At 46.0% G+C, this 9,778-nt stretch overlaps 1 protein-coding gene across 2 annotated transcripts; it reads right to left on the bottom strand.

The window, feature by feature from the left end:
* Nucleotides 1-663: 663 nt before the first annotated feature.
* WBP2 (WW domain binding protein 2) lies at nucleotides 664-8,525 on the bottom strand. 2 transcript variants are annotated; one of them, XM_040082062.1, is made up of 8 exons: nucleotides 8,399-8,525; nucleotides 6,588-6,696; nucleotides 5,947-6,082; nucleotides 4,280-4,372; nucleotides 3,949-4,065; nucleotides 3,614-3,736; nucleotides 2,439-2,515; nucleotides 664-2,257 (listed from the first exon to the last, which is right to left on the bottom strand). In XM_040082062.1, exons 2-8 carry the CDS (start codon nucleotides 6,687-6,689, stop codon nucleotides 2,204-2,206), a joined length of 702 nt encoding a protein of 233 aa, XP_039937996.1. In that variant the 5' UTR covers nucleotides 6,690-6,696; nucleotides 8,399-8,525; the 3' UTR covers nucleotides 664-2,203. The 2 variants fall into 2 exon arrangements, with proteins under 2 accessions (XP_039937996.1, XP_039937995.1); XM_040082061.1 differs by having other exon boundaries at nucleotides 8,404-8,525.
* Between the last annotated feature and the right edge of the window lie 1,253 nt (nucleotides 8,526-9,778).

The following is a 9,778-nucleotide window of genomic DNA, read 5'->3' as shown; positions in this document are numbered from 1 at the left end:
ACTTTGTTTGACAGGTGTCAGTGTGAGCCAGGGAGACTGACCAGGACCTGATCCCACACGGAACACTCCTGCCCTGCCCAGTGAGACAGACACACCTGGCTCTGCACAGAGGGAGGAACAGCTCTGGCACTGCCGCTGGAGCACAACCCCCAGCTTTTCCAGGGACAGGAGCACACCTGGGACAGCTCTGACCTCACTGGGCACAACCACCCAGGCACCTCACCACCCTTACAGGGAAAAAAAGGATAAAATTGTGGCTTGCTTCTAATTAGCCATATTTTAGAGGCATTAATTATGCTGCATTGCTGAGCTAGTTCTTGCAAAGTAAAATAGTAAATGGGTTGTAACTTTTATGAGGACAATTGGTCTGGAAAAACAACTTGGGTGACGCATCTGGGTAAAGTAAAGCAGCTGCTGCACCAGCTTCCAACAGGAACTGTGAAATGGGAGTTTGCTGAAAGATTTTACCATCTTATTTTCATTCACAAAGTCACCCAAGGGAAATCAAGCAACTGATGTCACCAGTGAACAGCCAAGTGATTTTGCTTCTAATAACGAAATATAAAATCCAAGTGATTTTGCTTCTAATTCCACCTCTCTGCATCCAAAGCTATGAACTCTCCAGAAGTTTGCCCATTCACACACACCCACAAACACCCCAAGTTTTGAGCTGATTTCTCTTTACTTCACAGTCTTGGCAAAACAAATCTGCATTCAAAAGTCATTTCACATTAATATATTAATCAAATGCTTTCAAAATAAATATATATATTTTAAATAAACATTTCTTTACATCACTGCAGTAGCAATTTTAGAAAAGTCAGTGCACAAACAGTAGCAGTTTCATTAATCAGCTAAACTCAAAGAAAAAGAAAACAGGAGGTGGACCTTTTTTCTCTCCGAGCAGGCTGCATGCAGCAAGTCTCAGCAGTTCCCTAGCACAGGATCTTCTGTCACACTTTGCTGGGAAGGATTTTCTCTCTCAGCTGTCAGAAGTCAGTGAAGTGTGACTTGTGCAAAGCTTTGTACAATGCAAAAGCTTCACAGCCCAGATTCTGATCAGTCCTGCAGAGGTTCTGCACTGGAGTTGTTGCTAATGAGACCAAGGAATGAATGCTATGAGGAGTTCACATTCGGGTGATTGGGAATTCGCAGCTGGACCAGGAACACAAACAGCAATAAACAACACTTTGTACCTTACACCTTATTCCAATATTTTGCATATTCTCTCAAGTGCTTCCAGGGCAGAACTGCAACTGCTATCTGCCCATCAGTTGTTTATTCACCAGGTAAATCACAGCAGGAAGAGGCTTCACTGGCCATAAAGTGTAACTCATGTTACAACAATAAAAAAACCTAAGTGCATTATAGACTATGAGGAGAATGTTCAGGACTTAGTGAACTCACATATCTAACTGGAAAACAGAAACTGCAGAAATATTTATTAGTGTTCCCATGGGATCTAAACTGGTCAGATGCTACCAGAGAACCCTGTGAAGAGCAGCATGTCTGAGGAAGCGAAGTTGGTCAGCACGGTCATACATGGTGAGCAACAGGGAAATTTGAAGGGCTACCAGATTATTTGCTATGATTGTCAGTAATGACTTAGATTTAAAAGAAAGAAACCCGAGAAAGCTGAATATATATCTGGAAAATGTCATAGGTGTGTATTTCCTTTGAGATCCCAAAGGTTGCCTTTGAAGTCCTTTCTCAAGAGCAAAGAGTTGGATGTGACACTCTGGATTAAAAAGAATAACCAGAGGCATCCCTGCGTCCAGAGGTGCTCTTAAATGCACGCTAAGGTAAATTCAAGACACTTCCCACCCCCAAGAGCCTTGCTTCCATACCATGATCACGTTAATTAGCAGTTTAGAGCAGATGCTGACTCTGAAGAGGTATAATTTAAGTATCAAAAGAAGCAGAGCTAAGGGAAGTAGCCAGAGATGAAGAGAACAGCGAGGTGTAGCGATGCTGCGCACAGGGAGGAGGGAATGCTGCAGGACAGCAAACCCTCAGAGCTCCACAGATAACCCAGGCTACCCAAATCCCTCCCCTTGCTCTGCACAGACCTACTCCTAGAGCCCCTGAAAGCAGTGTGCCTTGGGGGGAAGGCTCTACTTCTCAGTGCTATGGACTGTGCCCCAGAATCTGCCAAAATGGAAAAAAAAGAAAGCAACGAGTCGTGGGGAAGTTCTGTGTCAGCTTATTGGTTTTTCTTGTCCTCTGGTGGGTAGTATGGAGGAGGGGGTGGCTGGTCCTGCAATAAAGATGACAAAAGGACATCAGTGCATGGCTAAGAATAAAATACTTAACTCAAAGCCCCCCAAAAAACCCGAGACACCAACATCACTTCAGACCAACTTTGCTGTGCCACTGAGAGAAGATCCAGCAGGCACACACTTGGGCTCCCCTGCAAGCCCAGAGCAACAGGGACTCACCGTGGGCATGTAGACGTTGTGGGGGTTGCCTGGGCTGTAGTAAGCACTGGCAGCAGCTTCAGCAGCCTTGGCTTCAGCTGTCACAGGGAGAGGAGTGACAGGTTAGGGACACACAGAGAGCTCTTAAAATGAAACAAGAACTCTTGGCCATCAAGAGTTACTAACAGAGCACCCTATGACCAGTGCTCAAGCTGTGAAACAGCTACAACAAAGAATTGAGCATTTTCTCTTGCAGGTACCACAGAACTGTCAATTCCCAGTGAAACAGAGGAAGACTGAGTTTGGAAATGTCACCTGGGATTTGCATGTCAGCCACAAATAAATGCTTGCTTCTGCCTTGCCTGAATACAGACAATACCCTTTATAAACAGGCAGTGAACAAACCATCCTTCCTGGGAGTGAAATCAACAGGCAAAACAAAAATCAGCACGAGTTTATAGCAGCTCAGGGGATTTGTGTATAGAAGATGGTATTTTATGAGGATAATCCAGATCCTCCATTTCTGCAGAACACAAAAATCTTGTACAACCCTCTGGAGCAGTCCCACTTTCCAAATAATAGTTCAAAGATGAATGGTTGCTTATTCAAACCGAAAAGTTAAATCCTTATCCAAACAAATACTCTTACCTGCAAGAGATCTATGGCTGTACCCAACCACAATGGCTCTTTTTTTCATTTTAATAAATCCCAAATGAGTGAAAAATGAGGCTGATATTTCCCCAGCTCCTTTCCATCATCTTTTACCCTGTTCCATATTGTTTCACCAAAAATAATCGCATTAAGGGTGAAACAGGGGAAGGGGAAGCAAATACCACCCACCAAAGCCACAGTTGTGAACTAAAATGGACCACAGACACATTTCACCATCAGTTTCCTTGCCCTTACCATTAGGGCAAGATTACCACCACAGCAGAATCACAAACTGTATTTTTTGTGTCAAAAGAAGAAGAAATCCATCTGTAAAATGCCCACTAATGGTGTCTACACTGGAGAGAATCAGGCTGGACTCCAGACTGAGCTGGATACATAAGGCAGGAGATTAGGGGAGCTCCCTAATCCATTTTCTAAACAAATTCTAAACTTCTAAGTGGAGCTTCGAAATTCCCCAAAGAGACAAAGTCTGTTTCATTCCTAACAAAACTGTTGTGAGCTCATTCACTGGACACGCTCCTTACCTGCAGGAGTGGAGGGCAGGTCTGGGCCACTGACATGGGGTTCCATGGGCCCTGGGTATGGGGGGGGTGGAAGCTGCATGTAGCCCATGTTTCCATCTGCTCCAGGAGGACCAGGATAAAAGTCTGCCAGGAAAGGAGATCACAGAGCAAGAGACTTAACTCCTCTGGGTGGAGTTATCAACCAAAAGAAGCCAAGGCAAACATAATTAAACTCAGGAATAAAACCTACACAAGCCATCACTAAAACACTGTGTAAAATCAGTGTTTATTGCCCTTTTTATTTATTTTAACTCTTACTTACTGGAATGATCCCCAGCCTCAGTTTCCAGGCTTACCTGGAGGTGGAGGAGGGTATGGATAGGCCCCGTTAGCTGCAGGTGGTGCAAAAGCATAGGATCCATTTGGCATGTAGGAATAGCCATAAGCTCCACTGGGTATTTCACCTCTGGAGACTGGAAAAGCAAAGACAAGACCTCATCAGAACATCAAGCCTCCCTCAAATACAGTCCGAGAACTCCAACAAACTTAGAGAGTCCTTATCAGAAAAACAAGTGTCATCCCAATAAATCTGTTCATTGGATGTGAAAAAAGTATTTTTTAAAGCAAGCTTCAGGCAAGGGCTCCTGAAACCACAGAACTCTGGCAGACACCCCCAAACTTCCCTACCTTGTGATGCCACCTGCAGCATCCGCTGCCCAAATTCAATCGCACCCCCAGCTGAAAAGGTCATCTTGAATGTGGCAGATCCTTCCCAGCCACCTGAGGGAGGAAAGACAGCACTAAGGAGCAAGGAGAAGACATTTCCATGCTATTTAGGTTACTTGCTGCATCTACAGATGATCTGTATATAATTCTTTAAAGAGCTTATCCCAAAAATACAAATTAAAAAAAAAAAAAAGGCAGAGGAAGTGGCAGAATTATGTATCATCAGAAAAATTCACATTGGGGTATTTGTCAGGCCAAGAGACAACTGAGGCAGAAACACCCACAAGGGAGAGCTTCAAAAGCTTTCTGGAGTTGTGGCTGTTGTCACAGTAGCTGTCACAGGCCAAGCTATCAGGAGTGCTGGATTTGCTCTTGCTTTGGATAAGATTAGTGCAGAAGACAGGGATTGTGTTAATCCCGTTTGCTAAAAAGCCTTTGCAACTACACCTAACTGTCAGCTCCAAATTAGTTTGGGAGTCAGAGTGCCCCACAAAGCAGAGAGCTTAATGAAAAACAAGGTCCACGCAAATACATTAGAGCCCATGGAAGATATTTCAAGTCAGGATAAATAATAATTAAAAAACAAATATATTAGTGACATCTCACATTACAGTATAAAAAAAAAAAAAACATGCACAGCCCAGAGTCCCAAGAAAGCAAGCATCAAAGCAGAAGCTGTGCTGAAACAGAAACAAGTAGATTAAAGAGTCTTTTAAGCCAAACCAGACTCTCACGGCTGTTAAGACAACATCATCATTAAAAGAGAAGGCCTCTGAGGAAAATTCACAAAGATTTAGCTAAAGCCTTTTGCCTTTCACACAGTTTAGTTTGTCATTAATGCTCAGGCTCCCTCTCATGCTGGATTGTCCCACTCAGCTCCCATGCAGAAGCTACAATCCTGATTTCAGAACTCCAGATGAAGGCTCTTACACCCTGTGCTGTAATTTCTGTGCCACAACTACTAGACTGAATCAAGATGAGGATCAAAGTTTGCTGAACGCTTGTGCCTTTGATAAAAAACAAACAAACAAATAAACCAGTCAAAACCAAAATTATTCTTGAACATGTCTGCCACAGCCTTCTCGTTGAGTTTAATGTGAAGCAGCTCCTTAAATTCCCTGATTTTAAGACAATCCATTCCTCTCCAAGTGCCATTTTCACTGCCAGGATGCAGCAATAGCACACCTGTCCTTGAACTGCACAAGAAACACAACGGAGAAAGTGCTCTGGGGATCTGCACCTGAACCCAGAGCCAGAAAGGATCTGAGTTTTTGGCACAGGAGAACCTGGATGCAGGTGGGATAGGTGATCCCAAGTGATCAAAGCAAAATTACATCCTTGTTCTTGCTGACTCCACTCTGATGTTTATTTGCTGAGATTTGCTATTTGTTTGATTGAACTTTGTATTTTGCAGAGAGCAGGAATGAGATGGGTTGCAAAGAACATCTGTTCATAGTAACTGAACAGGGAGCTGATAAAGGGAATATTTTTAGTCGCCAATGAAAGAAACACATTTTTGCAGGAGTGTGAAAACCCATTTGGACAGTGTCAAGGTTTGGTTAGCCAGGATTTTGCTATAAATTGAGCAGCTGAACTGAGACACAAAACATACACTATGTGATACCTACCTCCTGCCTCTGCTTTCACTGTGCCCTTGATGTAATTTGCTCCAAATACTGGCTGCTTAATCTCACAATCCTTCAACAAATAAAAGGGCATCACAAATGACTGCATAGCATCCTTCCCCTTCGACACAAAGATAACCTGAAAAGAAAATAACGTTACAAGAGCTATTCAAAACAAACAGGAAACACAGCCCTAATTTATTATAAGAGACTTCTCCATGGACTGAAACTCTCTCCCACATCACCAGTTCCACAAGTCAAAAGCTACACACAACAGCCACAGGGGTAAACCAAATCCTCAAGGTACTAAAGCCTTCCAGGAAGTCCCTTGCTCAGATAATGCTCCTCCCAGCTTCCAGAGAACCTGCTGCTCCACACAGCTATGATTCAGTAGCTGTGCTGTTGCATTCAGCATTTCCAGACCACTGCTAATTTCCAGCTGCCTGTACAAAAACTAATCAGATTTATTATCTGTTGACAAATAGATGGGATATGCCGTGAATTCATAATGCTTCCCAGAGGGAGAGGATGAGCCACACTTCAAGCAGGAGTAGATTATCCTGACTTTCATGCATTGAGGACATTTAAATACAGACTCCAGGGCTGTTATCTCCTTAGATGAGATAAAGCCTTTCACCACTTACCCGGTAGGGAGTCAGGAAAACACTCCCTTTCTTGGTCCCCTTGAAGGCCTCTGGCATTGGCTCCAGATCACTGAAGGTAATTTCTACATGGTCATAGGTCATCAAAACACTGCAAACGGTGACAGAAGAGAAAGGAGTTACAGCTCAAGGCAGAAGTGCAGGATGCACACGAGTTTACCGACCTACCAAAACCACCTGTAACCTCAGCACAGATGGAGATGCCTAGCAGACAAAATCAGTTCCAGTTTGCCTTTTATTGTTGTTGTTGGCAGCACCAAGTGAGGCAGCACTGGCTGCTTGTTCCCTTCCCAATGTGCTGACACAGCTGCTGCTGTCTGCACAACCAGGCAGCAAACCCGGTCAAGTGAGCTGATCGAAATCTCAAGATCTTTTTGTTTGGTTTGTTTGGTCTTTTTTAATTGTTTTGCATTTCTGCTGGATCAGCTCCCTCATTTCAGTTACCCAAAACTAACATGACAGAGGAAGGACTACAGGAGAAGAAACTGCTCAGGCTAGCTTATGCAACATGGCTATTGAAGGTCTCACCACAGTTCAAGCACCTCTGACATAAAAATGTGATCCAGAGGAACTCCCTTTCCTTGCCACAAGACTTCATTAACTTGTGTTTCCTGCACTGATTCCTTAATTCTCAATTACAAACTGACCTGATTATACCTTTGCATGGACATAGCAGGTAACTCGTATGGACATTACAGCACCCACATTAGGGACTCTAATCCCTAAAGCTGCAGAAATCTCTACCACCTCTATCTTTGGCAGCTGACATGTTTCCATCCTCAGTCATTTGCCAGTAAATACCAGTCCCTCCAGGAACCGCTCAGGAAGGGCAGCAGGACCAAATCTGTTCCCGCTGCAGCATTTCAGCTGGATCAACCCAGGGACAGGCAGGCCCTGATGCGAGGCAGGCTGACAGCTGGAAACAGCAACACCTTCAGCAGCTGCAATTCTCTCAGGGAAAGCAAATTTAAGTACCTGAGTTGATTCTACTAAAGCCTTCTAAGAAAGGCCACATCCCAAATGGAAATCGGGCACGGAATTCCTACAGCAATGTTTAAGTGGCCCCGTGTTAAGAAGCGCTGGAGGATGAAGCACTCCTTTGTCCCCAAAGCAGATGACTGCCACGTCAGAACCACACTGGCAGCGGGTGCGGACAGCCCTTTGCCATGCAGACAGAGGCAGCTCTGTGCAGGCTTGCCGTTTCCATGGTTATATCCCAGCACCTTTTTCCAACACTGTTGCTCCCTCCCGCACACACAGAAAGGGGCTGTGCTCCGGGAACGCGGCAAACCACACTGGGCAGCCTTTGAGCTGAGGCACGATGCAGGTGCAGCACCCCTGAGGAGGGAGGCCTGGGTCCGGGCCAGATCACCTGGGCGGGAGCTGAGCTCTGCCAGCCCTTCCTGAGCCCTCGGGGGAGAGGCTGGGCACCAGAGCAAGAGCCAGCAGCAGGCTGGAGGACAGGCTGGATGCTGAGGGAAGAGGAGCAGGGGGTGCAAGGCCCGCGGCTGAAGCCCAGCAGAGCTCCCCCCCGCACAGGCAGGGGGAGAGGGATACGTACAGCCCTAAGCCGTAGGGAGATGAGAGCAGGACGAGCAACGCCGGCACCGAGAGGGTTAAATCACCCCCTCTACCCGCCTCGCCCCCTCAGCACGCCCCCCCCATGACCCACACAACCGTTCCCCCTGAGGGGGAAGGCAGGAGGAGGGCGGGGGGGGGGGGGGGGGGGGCGAAGGCAACTCGCCGCTATCCCCCGGCTCCCGAGGCCGGAGGAGGGGAGAAGGGGATAGCACCTCACTTCTCGCTGTTGTTAACGATGACGCCGCCGCCCTCCGAGTGGTTCTTGTTGAGCGCCATCGCCGCCTCCTCCGCCTCCTCCTCACAGCATCGGCCCCGCTCTGCGCCTGCGCGGGAAAAAGGTGCTGCGTCTTTGGGACCGAGGAGCATGCTGGGAGTTGTAGTCATCGCCATCAATGGAGAGCGTTACTTTGGCGTCTCCGCGCGATGCATGCTGGGAGTTGTAGGCCCCCTCACACTACCTTAGCGCAGCGCCATTTGCCCGCGCGGTGTATTCCGGGAGCTGTAGTCCATCCATGCACGGTGTTAACACCCTCCGTGTCGGCCCCGCGGTGCATGCCGGGAGTTGTAGGCTGGCCGCCAGGATACCCTCCCTTCTCCCCTTCAGGCCCTGGCACCCTGTATATAATTGTGCTGTTTTCGTGGAGTAAAATAAAAATAATCCCGGATATCTGGCGGTTCTGCACATGAAGTGAGGTTCAGCCCCTTAAACAGCGAAGATGTTTACTTCGCAACAATTTTTTAAATCCCCACTTGATGTGCATTTCCCGTTTCACACACTTGCAAACAGACTTTTGATCCTGTTATTGGCTGCTTTCAGTGACGGAATCAAGCACATCCAAAAAATTACCACTTTATATTGAAGTGTGTTACACTAGAAGGAGTAACCGGTTGCCCTGTATACAAGCCAGGACTGTGTCTGTCAGGGATCTGGGGGCAAGAAAATAGCTGTGGCATCTGCAGATCTGCAGGAAGGGTCTAAACTCTTGCCTCCAGGTATGCAAGTACGAGGAATTAAAAAAGAAAATAAAATTAATGATTGAATAACTTCAATTAAAATAGGAACTCTGCAAAACTAAGCGCTGTTTGAAGGGCTCCCTCAGATCAATAACTGACAGCTGTATATCAATAATATATAAATGACAGCATGTATTACCCTCTATTATTTCCTTTTAGCTGGATCTGAGCTTTTCCCTGGATTTGCAGCCCAGTCCGGTCTGAGTGCCTGAGAACCAGATGGGGGTAGGGGAGGAAAGCAGAAAAACTACATAATGGAAACTAGATTTAAATAAATGCAATGACATAATCTGTACAGTTCCTTGGCAAGAAAAGAACAAGTTTGTGCTTTTCATATCCGCTTTTTCAATAAGCAGTAAGTTTCCCTTTTAAGAAACAGCCATAACAAACAGTTCTGATTCTTCTCCTATTAAAGTCAGGAGCAGAATCCACTCAGCTTCTACTGAAACGCCCAGATGGAGCATTGGCACCTCAAATGAACTAAGGCTCACCAAATAACATTTTTATCCTAGCTCCAGATGACATTTGGCATCAAGAAAAGCAGCCTTCACTTAAAAAAGATGCTGCTGTCATTGCCT

This window comes from Hirundo rustica, chromosome 18 (assembly GCF_015227805.2).
Source record: "Hirundo rustica isolate bHirRus1 chromosome 18, bHirRus1.pri.v3, whole genome shotgun sequence".
Classification (NCBI taxonomy): Eukaryota; Metazoa; Chordata; class Aves; order Passeriformes; family Hirundinidae; genus Hirundo; species Hirundo rustica.
The sequence above is the reverse complement of the archived record's forward strand: the minus strand, read 5'-3'. Positions and strand labels throughout refer to the sequence as shown.